The 23,922-nt window shown below is 39.6% G+C and overlaps 3 protein-coding genes across 5 annotated transcripts in view; all 3 read left to right on the top strand.

Annotated features, from left to right (window-relative positions):
• The window catches only part of CADPS2 (calcium dependent secretion activator 2), a 528,567-nt gene that overhangs the window by 168,235 nt on the left and 336,410 nt on the right, over positions 1 to 23,922 (top strand). The gene's annotated exons all lie outside the window — the stretch shown is intronic.
• RNF148 (ring finger protein 148) lies at positions 11,969 to 12,880 on the top strand. Its single transcript, XM_008705817.1, has one exon. The coding sequence runs from the start codon at positions 11,969 to 11,971 to the stop codon at positions 12,878 to 12,880; it is 912 nt and encodes a 303-aa protein (XP_008704039.1).
• RNF133 (ring finger protein 133) lies at positions 15,289 to 16,525 on the top strand. Its single transcript, XM_008705818.1, has one exon. The coding sequence runs from the start codon at positions 15,335 to 15,337 to the stop codon at positions 16,466 to 16,468; it is 1,134 nt and encodes a 377-aa protein (XP_008704040.1). The 5' UTR covers positions 15,289 to 15,334; the 3' UTR covers positions 16,469 to 16,525.

Consider the following 23,922-nt stretch of genomic DNA (forward strand, 5'->3'; position numbering starts at 1 on the left):
TTTTATTTTTTTAAGATTCTATTTTTAGAGCCCAAGCAGGAGGGAGAGAGAGAAGCAGACAGGGAGCCAAACACAGGGCTTGATCCCAAGACCCTAGGATCATGACCTAAGCCAAAGGCAGATGCTTAACCAACTGAGACACCCAGGACCCCCTCCATCCCCTGACTTTCATTCTGCAGGTGTCTTTAGGTCTGAAATGAGTCTCTTGTAGGCAGCATAGAGATGAGTCTTATTTTTTTTTTTTTAATCCATTCCATCACCCTGTGTCTTCTTGATTGGAGCTTTTAGTTCATTTACATTCAAGTAATTATTGATCTGTATGTATTGCCATTTTATTATTGCTGAAGATTTTCCCTCATCCTTTATTGTTTTCTTTTTCATTGTTTGCTGGTTTTAATGATATACTTGGATTTCTTTTCATTCTTTGCATATTTATTAGTGATTTTTTATTTGTGGCTTTCATTAAGTTTATATATAACATCTGCATATAGCAGTATATATTAAGTTGATGGTTGTTTAAGTTTGAACTTATTCTTTACTCCCCACATTTTAGATATACAGAAATATTAATTTTTACTACTTTTGTGTTTCCTACCTTTACACTGTCAGTTGGTCTCCCTTTCCACTCAGAGTCCCCTTTAATATTTCTTGCAGAGCTGCTTTAGTGGGCAGGGACTCCTTTAGATTTTGTCTGGGAAACTGTTTCTCTCTCTCCTTCTGAATGATAACCCTCCTGGATAGAGCATTCTTGGCTTCAAGCTTTTCCCATTCAGCACTTTGAATATATCATCCCAGTCCTGTCTAGCTTGGAACTTTTCTGCTGAAAAATCTGATAACCTTTGGAGTTTCCTTTGTACATAATGGATCATCTTTGGTCTTGCTGCTTTTAGTGTTTTCTCTGTATCCTTGTATTTTGCCATATTTAATTACGATACGTCTTGGTGTGGATCTGCTTTTGTTGATTTTGTTGGGGGTTCTCTGTGCCTCCTGGATCTGGATATGTTTCCTTCCCTAGATTAAGGAACACTGCAGCTATTATTTCTTCAAATAGATTCTCTGTCCCCTTTTCTCTGTCCTTTTTCTGGGATCTCCTATAATATGAATGTTACTATGTTTGGGGGAATCACTGAGTTCCTTAAATCTATTCTCATTTTGCATAATTCTTTTTCTCTTTTGTTCAGCTTGATTTCTTTCCATTACTCTGTCTCCTAGGTTATTAATTTGTTCCTCTGCTTCTTCCAGCCTGCAGTTCATTCCATCAAGTGTGTTTCTCATTTCGTTTTTTGAGCACTTTATCTCTGCTATGTTGTTATTTATCTCTGTGTTAAGGGTTTCACTCGTGTCTTCTACTCTTTTCTCAAGTCCAGTTAGTATCCTTAGGATCATTGCTTTAAATTCTCCATCAGCCATGTTATTTATATCTGTTTCACTTTGATGTCTTGCTGTGGCCTTGTCCTGTTCTTTCATTTGGGACATTTCTCTTATTTTATCTAAGTCTCTGTGCCTATTTCTCTGTGTTAGGAAAGTTAGTTGCTTCTCCTGTTCTTGAGAGTAAAGGCCTTATGGAGAAGAGGTCCTGTGGTGCCCTGCAGTTTAGTGTCCTCTCTTCCCCAGGGCCTGGTGCTTCTGTGGTTGACTTCAGTGTGTGCCACATGCACTCTGCTCTTGTCCTGGCTGCTTTTTCCTTCAGGCCAGTCTTTTGCAGAGGCTCTCTTTGTTGTGGGCGGTGTTTTGTCCCTGGTCTGAATGTGGTGAGTTTTAACTAGCTATGCTCTGATCTGCTTGTGAAATGAGATCTGTCTCTGCTTCCACCAGAACAGAGGACTTGCAGGACTTGCAAAACTCCTGGGTTGGGAGTTGCAGTGTGGGCAGGGGGTTTGAGCCAGTCTTCTGAGAGAGGGGTTCTGCTAGGGCCAAGACTGAGGCAAGTGTGGCAGGAAAGGTAGTTCTATCAGAGTGTGGGGGCAGGGCTTGGTGTAAGCAGTTCGATAGTAAGTGTGGGTGCTGGCTGGTTGCTGCAGGTGGCCCTGTGCGGTGCTGAAGGGTGGGGAGGGAAATGGTCCCTGCTGGTTCCTTTGTTTCTGGAGGGGTCTCTCTCTCCATGCTTCCTCTCTGGAACAGACTCTGAGATGAACAACTAACCTCCCCCACTGTATGCTCCAGGTGCTCTTCAGATTGGCATTTCCACCCTGTATGTCTGTGGACTGTTTACCATTCTTTCTTGCTAATAGCAGCCCCAATATCCTCTGAGCTCCCTCAGAGCCAAGCGTGCTGACCTTTAAAACTCCAGGCTTTTAGCCCTGATGGTTGGTTGCAAGAACTCACAAAATTTGGACCCTGTCACTTTCCAAGCCAGTTGCCATAGAGGTTCATTTTTCTCCATGTGCTCCTCTCTGTGTTTATTCTGTCTCACTCTTGTCTGCAACCAGAGCTCCCTCCCCTTTACAGTGTCCATGATCTTTTTCTCCCAAGCTGCATCTCTGCACTTCCCACTTTCTTTGATGTGGCTTCTTGTCTGTCTTTAGTGGTGGAGGTTGTCCTGCCAGTCTTCAGATCGCTTTCTGGGGTATTGAGTGTGATTTCATAGTTATCTAGTTGTATTTCTAGGACAAGGCAAGCCCAGGGTCATCCTGCTCTGTTGCCCTCTTCCCACATCTACTTTCCCTCCTGGTTTATATGGAATGTCAATCATTAGTGTAATTTTAGTATCATTGCAATAAAATAGTGGAACATAAGTAATTCAACTCTATATCTTGCATAGAACGAATTCTTTATGTGGATTTTACAAACTCTTTGTTTCCTTAAATCTCAAATTAAGTTTTGAGTCATTGGTTACATGAATGTTGTTCTTGGAATTTGATATGGGTTAATAATGTAACAATTAAATTGGTGAAATAAGACACCTTCTCAACATACTGAACAGTACTGTGCCAGGAGAGTTTATCAAAAGGTTTACTTCTTTGTTTTGTTTTTATGGGAGGTCTCTGGGTATGAGGGAACAAGAAAGACCTTCTGTTCGAAGTTTGTCAGGTACACTAGGACTATAATAATCATAATAAGCAAAACTCTATTTTCTTGCCCCCTTTGTGAATCCCAAAATACTTTATCTGATTGGGCAATCACATTCTCTGTTTAGTTGGTGATGGTAAGAGGTGTTTATGTAATAGATCTCTAGTCTCTAAGAGTGATTGTTATATGTGGAAAAGTGATACCAGATATTTTGTGTCATTATAAAGACTTAGAATTCTAGGATTTTAATCAGAAGTTTTCCAGGGATTGCAGGATTTGACTGCATTTTGCCCAGGGACAATAGAAGACCTTCTAGGTTGCTGAGAAAGCTGGTTTCATTTAGAATTTGTGTTTTCATTATTACTGCTGATACAATTTAGGGCTTTGAGGTGCTAAAATGTTACAAAATTAATCTGATACAGTGTTCTTATAAGAACCATTTGAGGTATGACTTGAGATATATAAATATGTTGATACACAGACTAAAGGATTTTTTTTTTAAGATTTTATTTATTTATTTATTTGACAGAGACAGCAAGAGAGGGAACACAAGCAGGAGGAGTAGGAGAGGGAGAAGCAGGCTTCCTCCTGAGCAGGGAACCTGATGCGGGGCTCGATCCCAGAACACTGGGATCATGACCTGAGCCGAAGGCAGACGCTTAAGGACTGAGCCACCCAGGCGCCCCAGACTAAATGATTTTTAATTCAGTAGAGTCTACTTATACATTAGAAAGAGTTGTTACTTTATGGCTGTATATTATTCCATTTTTCAAATACAGAGATGTGTATGGAATTCTTTTGGAGAGAAAATGTAAGACAGATGGCCTCTGATCCTGTGATATTAAATAAGCCTTTTCTGGACAACTGTTGTCAGTCATTCTTTGCTGAGGAGAGACTTGTCAAATCATCACCTATTTATATTTTTTTAATGGGTGGCTTTGCAAAGCAGAGGTTGCCAAAGCTGCTGGCATGTCTTAATATTTTGAAGAATAAATGCTTGGAAAGTCAAACATTTGACAGGGACCCTCAGTACTAGCCCCTGGCTAGTATAGCAGCAAGGTGGGGTGGAGGGAGAAGGAGGAAACAGGTTTTACAAACATAAGTAAAGGCTACTCCTCAAAAGACATTTTAGGTCAAGCAAAAGTATGAACAGACACAAGCATCTAATTACATGCAATATATGGCAAGATTGACTCAAATAGATGCAAAAGCAGTGTGTCATAGGAGCAGGTGATTTCGTCTGGAGAGAGTGCGAAGGGAAGATTGAGATGAGTCTTGAAGGTTGAGAAGAACTTTATATGGTGGACAATGGAGGGAAATAGGCTGTATAGAATTGGGAAGGGGAAGAAGGGCCCATTTAGTGAGCCCCTGCCATGCCAGCAGTGTACTTGGTGATTTACAAATAAATGTGAAAGTGGGCATCTGATACTCCACCATGGTGCTGAGAGGTCAACGTTACCTCTCCGTCTTACACGTGAGAAAACTGAGGCTCAGTGTGGCTCACCGCACTCAGCTAGCATGTGGTCAGGACTGGGTTTCATAGCCGGTCTGTCACATAGCTGGGTGCCGCAGCATAGTTGTTATGGGTATGAGGACTCCATATCCTGGTTTTGATTGCTGCCTCCCTGGAGGGATTCAATTACCTCATAAATGAGCAAGGATTTTGTGACCTGTGAATTGGAAAAATATAACCCATCTAAGTGGGAAAATCTTCTTACCTCTACCCTGCTATTTCTGACTGCTGAGAGCTTACTCAGAGTTAACTGTACTCGGTGGGACTGGTCTTAGGAAGGCAAAACATAGAAACCTTCGATGACTGACTTTGGCTTCGGAAGGTCTAGAATCCACTTTAGGGTTTAGAACAATTTTAAAATAGAGCCTCAAAAGCAGCCTTCATATAAATACATTTGGTCCTCATTGTTGGCTATTGTTAACTACAGGAGCAAAAGAGTCTATTAGGAGAAGAGGGCAAGTTTTGGTGGTTATTCAAAAGATTCTGCTTTTGTATTTTTGCCCCCTTTTATTGAGTATATTGCCTGTTCTCCAGCCTTTCAAACAAAAATCCAGTCTAAATGATTGAGTTAATATTAAGACGTCTTTTGTCCTAGGATCAAAGAAAGATGAACATACCATCAAATGTTGTGCTTAATCTTGTGTTTACTTAAGAACATTCACCTCATCCCTCTACCCTTCTTAATGCAAAGGTTACAGTGTGAAGGTTTTCCCCCAATTACTTCTCAGACTGGTTAGTAATGTGTTCCTTCTCTGTTGATTACCGTTCTATGTTCTAACTAGGTAGATTGAGAAGAAAAAAATGTCCTTTGTTTTAGTGTTAGTTATGTGAACTTTGACTTGAATTTTGAATGCAGAACAGAATATAATATATGTAGTTTGATTTATACCCATAACAGTTTAAAGGGATTTAGTCGTATCCTAAATCCTCATTTATCTTTGTATTCAAGTATGGCCATAGGAAATCCAGTCTGGAGTATTAGTCTACAGAACAATTAAAGATTGAACTCATGATGCATTTTCTACTTATGTTATGCTCTAAAGTTATCACCCTTGTAAAGATAAAACTAAATAAATGTTATTGCATGAGGAATAGTATAGGTTAGAATACGGACGATAATGACACAATTTTTTCAGCCTTCACTGAGAACTTATGATGTGCTAGATATTTGGTAGAGGATGAGTACTGGGAAAAAAAAGATTGAGTCCGAGCCCTCAAGGAGATTAATAGACAATTTTGTAGAGCGAGCTGTATCAGCTGCTACGTAATGAACCACCCCAAAACTCTATCAGAGTAATTTTTTTCATAAAGACATGAGAGTCAGTATCTGTTACTTCTCAGAGCTCTGGGGTTGATTAGGTGAGTCTTCAGGTCTTGCCTAGACTCAGTCTTTGTGATCACATAAACATCTCTGCTCATCTGGGGCTCTTGCACATGTTGGCCCATCTATAGATTGATCTAGGGTAGGCTCAGCTAGGATACCTAGGCTCTCCTCCAAGTAGTTTCTTCTCATCTATTAGGCTAGTCTTCTTTACTTGAGGGCAGTAGGGTTCCAAAAGATGGGGAGCCCCGGGGAAGAGTATAAGGCCTCCTGAGGCTTAGGCTCAGAACTGGCACATCAGTACTTCTGTTCTAGTCTGTTCACCTATGTAAGTTACTGGTCCCTCCAGATTCAAGGGGTATAGAAATAAATCCTACCTCCTGATGGAAGGACCTGCTAAGTCACATTGCAAGTGGTATCGCTAGAGGGAGGGGAGTAATTGGTGTCATTTGCAATCAGTGTAACTACCATAGAGACAGTTTTGTGCAAGGGATAAAGCCTGTGTAAGGTCTTATATAGTGACTGCTGCAATAGGAGCTCGGGAACTGTAAGCTGTTGGAATTGAGGAAGCATAAATTTCTGGATTGATAATAGTAGAAAATGAGGCTGGATGACAGGAAAGAGGACCAGGCTGGAGAGGCTTATAGTCCATTCTTAGATGCTTGGGTATTATCCTTTGGATAGAGCAAGCCATCTAAGGTTTTCAGCAAACATGAATGCCATTGTAAACTTCATTACTTTTTGTCTATAGGTTGCTCTGGCAACCGAATGAATCCAAGGTGAGCAAAACAGTGATGGGAGATTAGATAAGATGCTATTGCAGAATTGTACACTGTGGGAATGATTTAGAAGGCTAAACTAAAGCAGTGGAAAGTATTCAAGTGTGGTGAACCTGACCAATGTTAATCGTTCATTCAAACAAGCTCTTTTGAGCCAGTGCTCTTAAGTGTTTGAGAAATGTGAGTATTCCCCTTCCTCAGTGTCGTGATTGCTTCTTGGAGCTTTGGAGCTCTTACACAAGCTAGGCTTTCTTCAGGCATCGGATTATTAGGCATGCAGTAAATAGAAAGGAATAGTAATCCTGGCTCACATTAGTGAAGAAATCATGGTTAGTGATGTGGTGATTTAAAATGTGTCTGCTTTAGCTTTTTGTTCTAATATCCTTAATTACCAGACCCTTGAATGATATTGAAATTCATTATATTAGTTCATAGAAAGAATAACAAAGAGCCTGAGTAAGTTTTGTGGTTTTCATGCATCTGGACCTGCCCTAGTACATAGTAGTGACTTTCAAGGTAATTCAGAAACTCATGTTATTCTAAAACTTTACTGTATTTCACTTTAGCATATTCAGAACTCTTTTCTGGGTTCAGAAATAGAAGAGAAAGTCCATTTTTATATTAAATAATTTTTTATTGCATACGTCTGAGAATATGTGAGAGTGGTGGCTACTTATGGAAGAAATTGAGAAAATACATTGTTTATGAGAATTTACCAGTTTACAATCAAATGTAATAAAATGTTAAGCTGAGATTTAGTTCTATCATTAAACATCTTTAAAGATAACTACTTTCAGAAAATATCAGCATTATTTGCTTTTTGGTTGTTCTCTGTGAACTACTTTGAGTCACTAATCTGTTCCTGCCAAATCCCATTATGATGCATTTAATTACTCGCAGAAAACCTACATAGTCTTCAAACTTAAATGGAAATCCAGTGTGTTTTGTGGATTCCTGGAGATCTCTAATGTCATAGCCCTGGATATTATGACTTGTGAAATAACTTATTGAAGTTCTTCAGTATTCCCTGTATCTTAGAGATACTATCTAGGCAATGCTATGCGAACATATCTGGCTATTTCTCTCATCAGAGTAGAGATTCTGGAAGTTTGAGCGTTCTTAACAGAAATTGATGAATAGCAGAGGAATAGATAGAGATCACCTGCTTTACACCCCTTCCCACAACTTAATGAAAATTATAACCTTTCTTGAAATTTTAGTTGGAACCTGGAAGTTACATACATGTACAGTCCTAATTTGTGCATAACTCCTTTCTCTTGCCTAGATGACAACCTCCTTAATATAGGAGCCATGTTGTGTTCCTTGTAATGTAGGCCCGGGCTGCTGTCAGTACAGAGTATATCGTGTGTATTACATGTTTGTTGTGGTTTATGATTATCTAGGTGTTGTTCCTTTGGGTGAAATTCAGGAATTTAGAGCCTGTAGCTGTTTTACCTACTCACATTCCAGTTTATACATTTTTCCCTTGGTGGCAGAGCACCAGTTAGGTTTACAAGTCCCCTTCAGCACGTGCTCTACCAGGGGACCAGTTCTCCCCAGCAAGGTAAATCGTGATTAACCTGAATTTGTCATAATTCTGTGATTTCTAGGGGTTCCATTAGGCATGGGTTTGTGAAGCCCTGCTAGCCAGAGTGACATCAAGTTTTGTAGAGAGATGGTAGAAGGAAAGTCTTTGTGCTTCTGAATGCTTCTGTCATTCTGCCTGTTGATATGAGGAACAACAGTAGCAGCCTTAGGGGATCATGATGTGAGCCTATGTAAGACAAAAACCAGTGTACTTAGGCAGAACGACAAGATGGAAGGAGAGGGATCAGCCAACCATAGGAGTGTATGTCAGTTCTCCTTAGCCCTCCTGCAAAGCTCAGAGTGAAAACTTCTTTCACTTTGCTGTTAAAAAGAAAGGAAGTCTATATATTGAATAAATGGTCTAGAAGGAACAGATTAGAATAGCATCAGTCATCCAGCCCACATGCCCTCCCTCTTCTTTTCAACTATCCTGGCCCCAGGACAGAAGACTCTTGGGTCTGGTCCCGATAAAATGGATGCAGTGTGTAATCAGTCTTCATGGACTAATAGGTTGCTTCTGCAGGTCTCCATTGTTTCTATTCCAAGGAAAATGGGAAATGCTGATACGATGAGGGTGTCATTTTTGATAGATGTATTGTCAATTATAAAAGCTTACTCCCTGATAAGAGCTCAGATGTGGTTGTCTTGCATGGAGAAGTGAGTTTTGGGATGGTTCCTTCTTCCCAAGCCTGTTCCATTAGTCTCTTAGTCTTCCTATTGACATTTTAGGACCAGCTAATTAATTCACAGGGCTATCATGTGCATTTTGGGATGTTTAAAAGCGTCCCTGGCCTCTACCCAGTTAAATGCCACTAGTACTCTCTCATTGTGACAGTCAAAAATATCTCCAGAAATAGCCAAATGTCCCTCAGAAGGGAAAGTTGTCCCCCATTTATAAAACCACTGTGTTGGAGGCAAAGTACTATTTCTTATAGTTACATTTGTTCTAAGACTCAGGCAGAAGACAGGGGAATTTCTGTCATTGCCTTAATCACTTCACATTATGCTGAGAAAAATACAATGAATTAGTAAATTTTTCAAATCCATCTTTTCAAACATACAAAGAATCTTGAGATTTGAGATGTGTTTTGAGCCAAAATATAGTTACTGTTTAAACTCTTTACTCTTAAAAATTAGCAAACTAAAAGAATTACTTTTTTTTAACCAGCTTTACTGAGGCATAATTGACAAAAATCATATATATCTAAGGTGTACAATGTGATGTTTTGATATATGTATACATTTTGATATCCTAGCAATTAGGCTAGTTAACATACCCATCCCCTCACATAGTTACCCTTCGTGTGTGTGTGTGTGTGTGTGTGTGTGTGTGTGTGTGTGTGTGAGAGATAAGGACACTTGAAATCTACTTTTTTAGCAAATTTTGAGTATACATTATTATTTACCACCGTCACCATGATGTAAACTAGGTCTCTACAACTTAAGTGATTTTTTTTTTATAAACTCATTTGGAAGGAGGTAATTCCAGTGTTTTAAATTCTATTCCAGTGGTGTTTTTTTCTCAAATGTAGTTGACACACAATGTTACATTACTTTCAGGTGTACACATAATGTTTGGACGAGTTTACACATGATGCTTTGCTCACAAACGTAGCTACCATCTGTCACTGCACAATGCTGTTGCAATACCATCCACTATATTCGTTATGCTGCGCTGTTTATTCCCATGACTGAGAGAGTTACTTCTTAAAATCCTACCCCCAAATGTTAAATAATCACAGGTGTGAACAGCCTCTAATGTGGTGATATAGTGTTGTCTTAGTAGGGCTTCACTTTGTCAACGTTAATGGAATGGGCCAGGGATTCACTCAGTTTGAAACTGGGAAAAGTCTACATTTTATCTGTCTTTACAACATGATGCTCGAAGAAAATGGTATGAATGATACAAGTTTGTTTCCAATTTTATTTCAAAAAATGAATATTAAATATTTTGGGCAGGGGAGTATAATTAAATGTTTTTGTCAAGATGAAAAAGTTCTTTCAACATGCCTCTGGTTTCTTTTTGTCTTTTTGTCTGTTGTATCCCCAGAGTGTTGTAGCATGCCTGGGGGCATAGGATATGTCCTATATAAAGTAAATAATAAATGTTTGAGTGTTGCCAATTTATTGAAGCCTTGAAACAGACTTCAGGTGAAGATTTAAAATAGAAGCAAACCAGCATTAAAGGATCTTTAAGGCAGTAAAGATGCCATGGTTTGCAACAGTAAAGTAATACAGTGATTGACGACGGTTGCGGTCATCCTTTCCTCGACCCACCACTACCCTTCCAGTTACCACATCTGCTAATTGAACCTTTGAAGTAACTAGCAGATTTGTCTGTGTCTCTGCTTCTCTACTCTGCTATTTCAGGAGTCCAAGACACTGTCTACTTAAGTTCATCTCACTCCTCTACTCTCTTCCAGTCCGCTTCCTGCATAGGGCAGCCAAAGTGCACTTGTTAACAAGTCAGCGTTTTGAAATGCTTATAAATCGCCTCCCCAGCTTGGAGCCCTCCAGCATGGTTCTCTTGCCCTTCTGACCTACTCTAAAATCCTTGGTGTCACGTTGACGACCCTGAACACTGACTGCTATTTGCTTTCCTCTCATTAACTTTCGCACTTTCTTCTCTTATTTTGCCAAATATATATTGCTTCAGATCCTTTCACTTGCTATGTTCTTTCCTGTGTTGGTCTCTTGAAACTGCCATTTCCTGTCCCCGAAATATTATTTTCTTGGGTAATTCTGATTTATCTTTCAAGTCGTAGACTAAGTGCCACTTCCTTAGGGGAGCAATGCTTTGGACCTCTAATCAAAGTCTGGCTCCTTTTATATTCTTCTGATACTCTTGTCCTTTCAGAAATATATTATCAGAACTTGCAGCTATACATTGTGTGTGTGTGTGTGTGTGTGTGTGTGTGTGTGTGTGTGTGTGTTTAAAATCTGCCCTCACCAGATAGTAAGCTCCAGTAGGTGTGTGTCTGTTTTCTTCTCCAGTGTATGAACCATGCTTAGTGTTTGCCTAGCACATAGTAGGTTCTTAGTAACTATCTTAGTAAAAAGTTGAATATGTCTGGCAGGTTGGCAATGTATCAGTCTTCCTTACAACATGTTTATTGTCTTCATGTTGAATCTGGGATACACATTTGATGTTGGAAGAGAGTGGGAATGATTTGTTCCTACTGCCCATAGATAAGCATATTCGGTAGCATAGAAACATGCATGAGAACTGGTGACTGGCCAGCCACATGCACTAATACATAAATGATTTCTACTTTGCTTAACAGAAAAACAATGAATATAAAGTAGTATTAGGCAGCTTTTCACTTTATCCAGAACTGGGAAAGAAACTCAAGGCTTAAAAATATAAATCTCCCTGTTTATTGCTTTAGCGTTTATTCAAATTGTTATATACCATGAGCCCTTGCTTGGTAGCTTTTTGGCCAATAGGATTTCAGTATGCAATGCACTGATATAAACAACTGGATTGGCTTACCTACCTCTGATGTCACAATTTCCCCATTGGGAAGTCATAATTTTCTTGAAATCACATTGTGGTAATAACAACTCTTGTTATTCTGTTTCATTATAAGAAAGATAATCTACCAAAAATAAAAATGCTGGAAGGAGCAGCATACCTTTGATCGACGCAGACCTTTTTCCATTTCTGCGCTTTAATATCTGCTGCCAACAATTGGAGTTAGCTTCTTTGTTTTACAGTTGTTTTGTTTTTTGTTTGTCAGTTAATAGGCAAATGGAGGAATGAGCCTACTTCGAATTACTCCTTCAGCTCCTAGTTCTGTGTCATCACGACTGTTGAGGCTTAGCATCTTTCTACTACTTAGCCTTCCTGACTCTAAAGGAAAAGCCATTTGGACAGCCCACCTGAATATAACCTTTCAGGTGGGAAATCGGATTATATCAGAATTAGGAGAGAGTGGAGTGTTCGGCAATCATTCTCCTTTGGAAAGGGTGTCTGGTGCGGTGGTACTTCCTGAAGGATGGAATCAGAATGCTTGTAATCCTATGACCAACTTCAGCAGACCTGAACAGGCAGACTCTTGGTTGGCCCTCATTGAACGGGGAGGCTGTACTTTTACACATAAAATCAATGTGGCAGCAGAGAAGGGAGCAAATGGGGTGATCATCTATAACTATCCAGGTACGGGCAACAAGGTGTTTCCCATGTCTCACCAGGGAACAGAAAATATAGTCGCGGTGATGATAGGCAACTTGAAAGGCATGGAGCTTTTGCACTTGATTCAGAAGGGAGTCTATGTGACGATCATCATTGAAGTGGGGAGAATGCACATGCCATGGCTGAGCCATTATGTTATGTCTCTGTTCACCTTCCTGGCTGCCACAGTTGCCTACCTTTTCTTGTACTGTGCATGGAGACCTAGAGTGCACAATGCTTCCACCAGGAGGCGAAGACAGATAAAAGCAGATGTGAAGAAAGCTATTGGTCAGCTTCAACTGCGAGTGCTCAAGGAAGGGGATAAGGAACTAGAGCCAAATGAAGACAGTTGTGTTGTTTGCTTTGACATATACAAACCCCAAGACGTAGTACGTATTTTAACTTGCAAACATTTTTTCCATAAAGCGTGCATTGATCCCTGGCTTTTAGCCCATAGGACATGCCCCATGTGCAAGTGTGACATTCTGAAAACTTAAACCTGGAGAATCTTCTGAAGATATAACCAAGTCTTTCCAAAGATTAAAAATAAATGAGTTCTCTTAGCACTTTTTGTAGAGAAAAAGCTCAACTTCATCTTCTCTACCTAAGTACTAAAGAGGATGAAATTTGTGTTTTTAAAATAAAACTCCGTATCATGCCCAGCTATTTGAACTTGTTGTTTTTGTATTAGGTTGTTACTTTTTTGCCCTTATCCAAATAAGTGCATTCGTATATGTTAAAAACAAATTAGTCTTCAGTTGACATTGAGGCCACAGAGTCGTAATGCTTTAAAGTTTTTTTATATTGATTTTACTTCCATATTTTTGATATCTACTATTGCTGTTAAATAAAATTTCATTATAGAATTAGATCTGGATTTAATTCTCCATGGTTAATTAATATCAGGAAATCTGGTTTCCAAAGGTACTGAGTAGGTAATGTGTTCTGAGTAATTATTTTAGATGATAGCACCTTTTGTTATGTAACTAAAATATTTTAAATTATTGTGGGCCTCATTTAGGGCAGCATCACAAAAAAAAATCGCTTTTGTTTGCTACGGCCCTTTAAATCCTAGCATAGCGCATTAGCTGTGGTAGCTGATTTCCCTTCTAGAAGTGACCATAGTAAATGCTTTTGTTTTCTTAAAATGGTAATGAGTGCATTTCTGGGCATTTTAATATAGATCTAGAATGGAGCTGAAATTTTGGTTGTCTTTACAAATTGTATCTTTTGCCTTATTTTGCTTCTCTTTGAATAGATAAACACAAATACCTGTGTGTAACATTAAGAGGCTGAAAGATTTGAGTTCTGGTTTTGACAAATCTTTGTGGGTGAAATGCTAGACCATTGATATCCAACTTAGATGACACTTTGAGTCTACACAGTATCTACTACACACTTTTAAGAATGGGTCGTAGGGAAGTAAAATCAGAATAATGGTCTTTGGGAAAGAAAATGGACCATTGTGAACTATGGTTAACAAGGTAATATTTTCTTTTTATGCCGCACTGGTTGGGCCTATAGGGCCTTTTCCTCCTCCTTTCCTGCCTCAAATTATTTTGATTCACATTTCATAAGAACTAGCTCCCTTAGTCCTGGTAAGACCTAACAAAATGGTCTCTTAGCATCCTATGTGTAAAGATCAGACCTTTGTGTTCAAGGTCAAAGTTCTTGGTTTTTCTAGCTAGTAGATAAGAACCACTGAGATACCCTCAAAGTGTATGGCAGCACCAGGGGTTAGGCGTGTTTGTTAGTTCACAAGTCATTTTGGTCTTGAGTCATTTTGCGCCATTGATATAAATGTAGCAAAAATAAAGGCAGAGCTGATGACGTTGTGTGTGTGTATAGAGGGTGGGTCCACCAGGGATGTTTGTTGATTTTGGCAAAGGTTTTGCTCAAAGCATCTATGACCTTTAACACTGCCGTTGGTGGTTAACTCTAAATGGGGACCTTGATGTTCTTCTTTTTAAAATCAATAGCTGCCTTTTTGTTTAAAATGAATTACACTAAACTAAGACTGCTACATATCATTTTTTTCCTTCTTCCTTTCTTCCCTCAAAATGTTGTTAGATCAGTAGCAGATGCCAAGATCTGCAGAAAAGAGATTAATGTTCTTTACCTCTGTCATCCCTATGGAGAGTCAATGTAAGAGTGAAGAAGTGAAGCTGAATTAATCTAACAGGATTTAGAAATCAAAATCCTCCTTTTAAAAAATCAGAATCAAAACCAAACTGAACCAATAAGCCTGAGCAAGCAATTTATTAAATAAATTTAGTACAATGGTTTATATGGTAAATAAAAAATTGGCACTGTGACCAAATGTGAGTTAAAAGTGGTATTACAGAGTTCACTGCTTTTACCACATAATCGTTCATATACTAATTTCTATTTATTTAAAACTTGTCACTTTGTTACATGTTTCCTTGGTTTATTGTCAAGAAAAATGATAATCCTGTGGTTTTCTTGCATATGCTTTCAAGTTTTGTATGTGCATGTGTATGAATTTTATATTTAATTTTTTGTTCAAAGTGATACCTGGCAACATGTAGCTCAGGGATTGAATTGATTTTACAACCTAGAAATCACCCAGAAGAGTATTTGAAGCATTCAGGCCACTAAGGTTCCAGCAGGCTCAAAGCTCTTCTCTAATTGGCTGTGTTGTCCTTTATGTCATAATCACATTACCCAACTGTAAACCGTATCTGGAGTTATATTAGACTGGAATTTTTTTTTTTTTCAATCTAAAGTGTTTCTCTTTCTCTCTCTAATAAAACATCGGAACCTCATAAGACATCTTTAAGAATTTCTTACAAAAACATGCTGGTAGACAGTGAAACTTGTTTTCACCCAGAAGATTTTTCTCATGTTGTTATTCTCAATTGATTGTCAACAGATGTGGAAGTCACATTTTTTTGTTGGGTTGGTACTTCAGTCTCTAGGTGAAGAGAGAGATGAATCTGCTCAGGACTGGCACTCACGGAAACAACACTGCATCTTCCTGGCTTATGAAATTCAGTTTTCTTTGGCTTCTTAGTCAGAACTGTTGCAGAGCTAGTGCTGTTTGGACTGCTTACATGAACATATCATTTCACGTTGGGAATCGCATGTTGTCAGAGTTGGGGGAAACCGGAGTATTTGGAAGAAGCTCCACTTTGAAGAGAGTGGCAGGAGTTATTGTGCCACCTGAGGGGAAAACTCAAAATGCATGCAACCCCAATACCAGTTTCAGAAGACCAAAGACCTCGGAGAACTGGCTCGCACTCGTTGAACGGGGAGGTTGTAGCTTCTCGCAGAAAATTAAGGTGGCCGTTGAGAAGGGAGCCAGCGGAGTGATCATCTACAACTTTCCAGGAACTGGTAATCAGGTTTTTCCCATGTTTCATCAGGCATTTGAAGACATTGTTGTGGTGATGATTGGTAACCTAAAGGGCATGGAGATTTTGCACTTAATTCAGAAGGGAGTTCATGTTACAGTCATAGTAGAGGTGGGGAGAAAACACATCATCTGGATGAATCACTATTTTGTGTCTTTTGTGATTGTCACAACTGCTACTTTAGCATATTTCATCTTTTATCATATCTGGAAACTTTGGGTAGCAAGGATTCAGAACCGGAGATGGCAGCGGTTAACAACTGATCTCAAGAAAGCCTTTGGCCAGCTCCAGCTTCGGGTACTGAAGGAGGGGGATGAGGAAATCAGTCCGAATGGAGATAGCTGCGTAGTTTGCTTTGAACTCTATAAGCCTAATGATACAGTTCGTGTTCTCACTTGTAAACACTTTTTCCATAAGAATTGCATCGACCCCTGGATTCTGGCCCATGGGACATGTCCTATGTGCAAATGTGACGTTCTTAAAGCTTTGGGCATTAAGGTAGATGTTGAAGATGGAACAGAATCTCTGCAAGTTCTCATGTCCAATGAATTGTCTGGTAACCTCCCTAGTGAAGAGGGGACAAACAACGAACTTCCTCCTGCAAGAGGGTCTGACGAAGTGACCCCTGTGGTGGAGAGGGAGGAGCCCCCTCCTCCCCAGAACGACAGGCAGCCTCCTGCAGTAGCGGAAGATGTTCATCCTTCACCTTGACAGCATGACCTTTGAGAAAGTGGATTAAACCTGTTTGTCAACTCAAGTCCTAATACTGACAAGCCGTTGGTTTGTTTGAAGTGTGGTTTTTGTGTCCCTTTCTGTTACTGTGATAACTTTCTCCATTCTTTGTCAAGTAGAAAAAGGGCCTAGCAGGATTTTTTTATTGTTCTTGTTTCCTTTTTTGCCTTTGCTAAATGTAATATTTTGTCAGTGTCTTTCACTCCTGTGAGTGTATGTCTGTTTCAATGTACAGGTGTATGTCAAAATCAAGGACAAACTTTTTTTTTTCCAAAGATTTTATTTATTTATTTGACACAGAGAGACAGCCAGCGAGAGAGGGAACACAAGCAGGGGGAGTGGGAGAGGAAGAAGCAGGCTCCCAGCGGAAGAGCCGGACGTGGGGCTCGATCCCAGAACTCCGGGATCACGCCCTGAGCCGAAGGCAGACGCTTAACGACTGAGCCACCCAGGCGCCCCAAGGACAAACTTTTTTTCCCCTAAATGTTTGTACATATATTGGGGTCTATTCTGGTAAGAAAATTGTTAATATATTTGCATGTTCCTTATACAAAAACCATCAATTAAGTTTGGAAAAGAAAAATTATCTTACATGTGAGGAAGAGTAATTATTTTTGAGATTATATATAGTACAATATACTACTTTTGAAGTCATTGTGCTGTGTTTTTTTTTTTCATTCTTATCATGAAAATTTTGCTGTATGGAATTTTATTACTCTTGACAAGCGGTTCTTTGCAAGCTATTAGTACCTTTTATGTGATTTGTATATGCATAGTGATAACAATCTTAAAAGCAAAACATCAGCTCTTTTAAATAATTTCATGCACAATATTGCTTATACTTAATGCATGTTCATAATTTGTAGAAAGATTTAAATGATAAATCCTCTGATGTTTAGTTTTTTTCCCATCTCTTCCACCATACTACCCAGTTTGTTTGGCCATTAAATATTTAAAATATGCTAGGTTATTTTGGAGATAGGTACCACAGTGTAGATGTTATTATGACATCTTGGGATTGTGTTTATTTTGTTCACTATTCTCAGGATCTAGCACAATGCTGGGCACTCAAATCCTTTTGGAGTGAAGGAATGAATGAGTACTTTATTCATAATGTAAATATGTTAATATGAAAAACTGGACAGTTTGTCCCAGTCATACACAATAATGAGAAGTTAATCCTGAAAATTTTCTCCCTAAATCACCTTGACTAAGTGGAAAACTCTGATTTTTAGCCCAGAACCCATTATTTCCATTTAGCATGCATAAATTTAACAAGGACCTTTGAACTCTCCTGGGCTGATAGTGGGGTTTTAGTTCTTGTGCAACACTAGTGAGAGATCTATTAGGAGTGATTTCTTGAGTTTAGGGCTAACACTGGAATTCAGAGACAGGTGGACGGGCAGTAGTTGGTTCTAACCATAACACCAAGCAAGACTGAAAGAGGGAGAATCAGTCATCTCAGGCTGGGGAGAATCAGCTCACAGCAAAATGTATTCAAGATGACCAGGTGGGGAGGGGGTGAAACCTGACTGGGTACACACAAGCTTTTTTATACCCAATCCTGGAGAGCTTTGACTAAGTTCATCAAAGGAGATGCTCTTTGAAAGAACGGTGGTGCACCCATACTGTGGAGGATTTAGCAGGAACACTGTTATGAGAATCTTTCTCAGTTTATCTGGGAGGATAAAGTAATATTCTGAGGTACTAACGATTGCATTGAAAAGACAAGACCCTGAGGACCCTTTGAGGGACCACACCTAGTAGAATCTGATGCTAAACCAGGATAAGTTGACTTTCTCTGACTGGCCACTGGCGGCATCTCTGCCCCTAGGGCTAGAAGCTCATGGGGGTGGGAGTGGCTTGCACTGGCTACTCAAGAGATTGATTGGAGCTATGGAAGCGAATGCATCTGGCCGTGCTGGCAGCCCCCGAATCCAGGTTCCGGAATCGTTACTGTTCTGTGTCATCCTAGCACAGACTAACCTGGGGTGCGTGTTCTATGACAGACCTAGAACTTGAAGAACTTTTTGTTTGCTCTTCACACTAACACTGCTCTTGCGTTCTCTTTCAGTCCTTCTGTGCATCCTCATTAGTTTCTTTTCTTGATTCATTATTGTCAACCTAAACGCTGATTTATGTGTACGAAATTAACATTTACTCACTTTTATAATTCAGTGTCTTATTAATATGGACATTTAACCCAGTGTGTGCTTGTCTCGATTTGAGAATTTTCAGTGGATGCCATTTGAAGGGTGTTAGAACCTATGTTTGGGTCAGTGAGCTTGGGAACTGTCATTGCTGAGTGCCTGCCATGTAGCAGGCAGTGGACTAAGTGCTTTCCATTGCTGCTTCTTATGTCAGAACAAAACAGTTTTAGTTTTTGTCTTTAGAGTGTTGTAAACAGATCAATAAACCACTTTTAGTCTGAGTTTAATAACTAGAACCTGGAAATAAGACTGCTATGTCAAATATAAGTTATTCATTGTAGTAATTTTTATCTACTTTGGGGGTTATTACATCATTTTCTCTTACACATAGTGATGTAAATTTAGTCATAATGGCATGGGACCGTAATATGAAATACTCTGCTCCTAATACCAGTGTCATGATGGATTTCCCTTGCATTTCTTCTTTGTATATATTTTTAAATTCTCTAGTAGTTCGATTCCCCACACTCACCTCTAATGGGGAGTTGATGTTCCTTATAAAAATGCAACTTTTTTATTCATTACTGGGATAAATTAGGTTTAATATTTATTAAAGTGAAAAGGATTCTAAAGTACTTGACCTCTGATTGGGTGATGCAATAGGTGATTTTTTGTTTCCTTGTATTACAGGTCACACTAAACTGATAGTATCCCTGTCTCTTACTATCGAATAATTACGAGGCAGTTGTACTAGAGGGAGATGTTGGTCAGCCATAATATTTACCATAGTGTGTGTACTTCAGAGGGTTTAGTGAGCTTGGGATCTGGCATTTCTGATGGTATTTAAGCTTAGTGTATTTTCATAGGTAGACCACCTATAAGCATAACACCTGTCTTCACAACTGTGCTGTCATCTTAGACCTCCAGGATACAGTGCTCCTTGATGACTTCACTTCTGAGGTCAGCTTTCCTCATTGTTGATGATCAGGATAGTCCTGATTTCAAAGCTTCTCTACACCTGAATGTTCATCTCCCTGTTCAGCAATACACCATTGGTGCCACACCTCAGCTTTTGTCATTTTTGAAAATTTCCCAGCTAAGAGCATCTTTTTCAGAATTCTCTCTGTGAATTTACTTGACCCTTCATTTCCACTATTTGCTCTTTGTTGTCACCCCAAGCAGGGTTTCCTGCACCCGTTCTCTCTCAGCCCATCTCTTTTCCAGCTGCAGCCTAGAACCAACTATAAGCTATTTGTTTTACTTGACCATGTGCCCCTAAATTCCTTGCCTTCTAGACTTCCTTACAGGACCATTTGCTGGTCCTGAGTCCTCTCTACTGATACTCACCAGATGTTTACTTCCACTTAAAAATTCTTTATTCTCTTGACTCCCTTTTTAAAATTTCTCATAGATCAGTACTTCTTGGCCTCAGCTGCACATCAGAATCCCTTGGAAAGCTTTTAAAATTCTCAGTCCCCAGGCTGCACCCAAGACCTGTACTCTGGGACTCAAGCATCAGAATTTTGTTTAGTTACCTGGTTGATTCCAGTGTGCAGACAAGATTGCGAACGACTACCACAGGGCTGTTCGAGAGCCTTTACATTAATCAAGTTCTCCATTTCACCTTTTGCTTCCTTCACATTGACTTGTTTTCACTTATTCAAAATATTGAGATAGAAATCTAAACATCAAGTCATAAACGGTGATATTTCATGAATAGCAATTGATAAAGGCTTCTGGGACTCTGAAGGGATGGATTTCAACTAGAGAAGCTAGAAGAGCTTAGAGAAGGTGGAAAGGATGTGAACAATAGTTTTTTCCCCCAAAGATGTTTATTGTTGGTAATTCAGGCAAAAAAAAAAAAATCATCTAAGAAGAATTTAAAATAAGAACTGATAGTGGATTCCTAATATTTTTCTTTTCACGTTTTTATTTGAATTCCAGTTAACATACAGTGTAATACTAGTTTCAAATGTAGAAGTCAGTGATTCATGACCTATGTACAACACCCAGTGCTGCTCTTCACAAGTGCTCTTCGTAATCCCCATCACCCATTTAACCCATCTCCCTGCCCATCTCCCCTCCAGCAACCCAGTTTCTTCTCTATAGTTAAGGGTCTGTTCTAACCACAGGGTTTTATAAGGAAGTTAGTGTCCTATAGACTTTTGGTTAAGGAACCTGAAGACCAGGAATTCCAGAGGCTGTTGTAATAATCCGGGAGTGGTAAAGAGAAAATATGAATAAAAGCAATAGTACGTGAATCGGGTGAGATAAGTATAACATGGGTCACCTTCAAGATAATGTTCTTTGATTTAATTTGCTCATTTGTATTTTCTACCTCACTTTGGAATGACCAGCGTGTCACTGATTTCAAAACTTGTCTATACCTAATCCAGTTTAGCAACACAGTGGATACAGAATGGAAGGGTTAGGGTCAGGGATCACTCCTGGATTTCTGGCTGGGGCACTAGGTGGTGATGATGCCATTCAGTGAGGTAGAAAATCAGCGAAGCAGGTTTGGGGTCGAAGAGGAGTCCAAATTTTGAGTATGGTAGATTTGAGGAATCCAAAGAATTTATGGTAATGTTCACTATACATCTGAAAGTATAGGTCTGTACAAACTAAATGAGGTAAGTGAAAACCTAGCAAAAGGCATGATGTATGCTCCCTACTCAGTTGGGGTGATTTTCTTAGCAAAACAACCCACCATTGACTTTATATTAGTGCTGATTTACTGAAATGTAAAATTTAATATTGTTATTTTGGATTCCTTGATTTTATAGCATTCCCATGTATAGTGCTATATGACTTTTGCTCTCAAAAAGGGATGGCGAGGGTGGTAGTGATAGCACCAGCCTCAGTATAACAGGGTGCTGTTCCAGGCACCTAAGAGGTAGGAACTTATTGAATCCTAACAATAACTGAGGTATGCACTATTAGTGTCCCATTCTTTAGATGAGAAAACCGGAGACCCACCGAGGATAAGCAGTTTGCCCAATGTTAAGCAGCTGTTAGGTGGTGGGGTCTATGTTGGACTGTGATCTGGTTTCACAGCTCCTGGTCTTCACCACTACTCTACAGTTAGCTTGAAAAGCTAGTACTTAAGGAGAGAGTGTTGGGATGAGTCCTGTTTAGAGGACTTAAGGGATTGGGCCTTAGAAGAAAACTCCCAGCTAAAAGGTATTGGGAGTGCTAGTGGGAGGGTAGAAGTGGTAACCGGTGAAATCTCAATGTACTTAGTGATAAAGGAGTGGGGAGGGGGGAGTATGTATCTGAGAAGGGAAAGTTGAGCTCCAGGGGGAAGCCTGCTTACAATTAGGAAGTACTGGTTCTGGAATTATCTCTTGTGTAAAAAATGAATTAGTTGGGGGAAGGGGCTGGTTCTGCATAGCCATTTTTTTCCTTTGCAGTTTGAGAGGGTTAAAAATCATTTTTGTAATTCCCCCCCTAATACTTGATACTATTCCATTTGAAAGTTCAGTGGTAAGCACAGCTGCCTATAGAAAAGACCACCATGCTTTTACATCAGATGACCTGTATGTGTGTCCTTTCTGCAAGACAGAACATCTCAGAACAATGGTCCTCAGGCCAGTAGTGGCGGCATCACTCGAAATTGTTGGAAATGCAGATTCTCAGGCCCCACTGCCGATCTTATGGAGTCAGAAAATTGGGGAGTGTGGTGAGGGTCAGATACTTGTTTTAACAAGTCCTCCAGCTGATTTTGATGAACATTCAAGTTTAGGGACCTCTACTGGATCTGTCAGTTATGTTCAAAGAAGAATGTATCTCACAGATGTAATCAGAATGAGAAAATATAAATGAAGACAATTATGCATCTTAAAGCACTACACAGATAAAAGTTGCTATTGTTGCGTCAAGAGACACATTTAGGCATATTTCGTTTGCCCAACTTCTCTGATTTATGCATGACTTCTGCATATAAATGCTTACTCCTTTCCTCTCCCAGTTCTGGTTTCTCTACTACCACCATCATATTGCCAAGAAATTTGTGAGAAAACATAGGAGTTCCAAAGTAGAAGGTTAGAAAAAAGCAGAAAGAGCTTAGGGCAAGTCCACACACTAAGTTGGGCAGCCCATACTGGCTGGGTAAAGATGGTTTCTAACACCACCTATTAGAGTCTGAGAATAACATATTAAAGGTCTGAAAATAACATATTTAAACAGGGGATCGTAGATGAGATGCAGAAAGGAATTACATACATTCCTAGATTTGGGTTCATAAACCCAGCTTCACAACTATGGGAGAGAGACTGAGTGTCGATGAAAGTGTAGCTGAAGTACAATCTAAGCGGGCCGCCTGAGGTGTAGGGCATCTTCTGTTGTTAGTAGCACTACTGCTTCTGTAGCTAGAATTATTCCTTTTCATGTTAATGGTGAGATCATACCCCTATGGCAAATTCATTGATAATTTCATTCGTTCAACAAATATCGATTGACCTGGAAATACAGGGGTGAATCATACAACTCCCATTGCCCTAATGGAGCTTGCTTTCTAGTGGGATTAAGTTAATAGTAAAAAATGTAATACTGTAAATGGTTGTAAGTGCTGCGGAGAAAAATAAAACTGAAAACAGGGTAGCAAGTGTCAGAGGCAGAGCTGCAGTTTTAAATGGACGAGGGCTCACAAAGAAGATGAACGACTGAAACAAAGACCTGGAAAGAATGCGGGCTCCGCACTGGAACACATACATGGGAAGTACAGCATGTGCAGAGGGCCACCAGCTTAGTAAGGGGACCTGTCACTTAGCAGTGGTTAACCTGGAAGGCTGAACACCCTGTTAGAGTGTTGCCACCAGGAAACAAGGGGTGAGGCCGAGGGGGAGGGGCAGAGAGAGAGGGAGAAAAATCCTGGCGCAGACTTCCTGCTGAGTGTGAGCCCAACGCAAAACTCAAGTCCGGACCTTGAGATCATGACCTGAACTGAAATCAGGAGTCAGACACTTAACTGATTGAGCCACCCAAGCGCCCTGTGGTAATTCAAGTTCTGAAAGGGCTCTAGGATTTGTAGCTTTCAAGTCCCCACTACCCCGAAAACCCAATTCTGGGATTAAGAACCAACAGAGTTATTCCATGCATAGTTGCCATCTGGTGGAAAAACAAATAACTACAAGGTATAAGCTACAGAAATTGATTCAATAAATATTTATTGAGAGTCATTAGATGCCACAGAGATTGTAGTTCGGTGATTCTTGGGTTCATTTTTCTTTGACTTAGCAGAATGTTTGCTTTGAAGATTGACTTTCCAGAATTTTTTTTTTTTTT

Source organism: Ursus maritimus, unplaced genomic scaffold (assembly GCF_017311325.1).
Source record: "Ursus maritimus isolate PB19 unplaced genomic scaffold, ASM1731132v1 scaffold_3, whole genome shotgun sequence".
Lineage (NCBI taxonomy): Eukaryota > Metazoa > Chordata > Mammalia > Carnivora > Ursidae > Ursus > Ursus maritimus.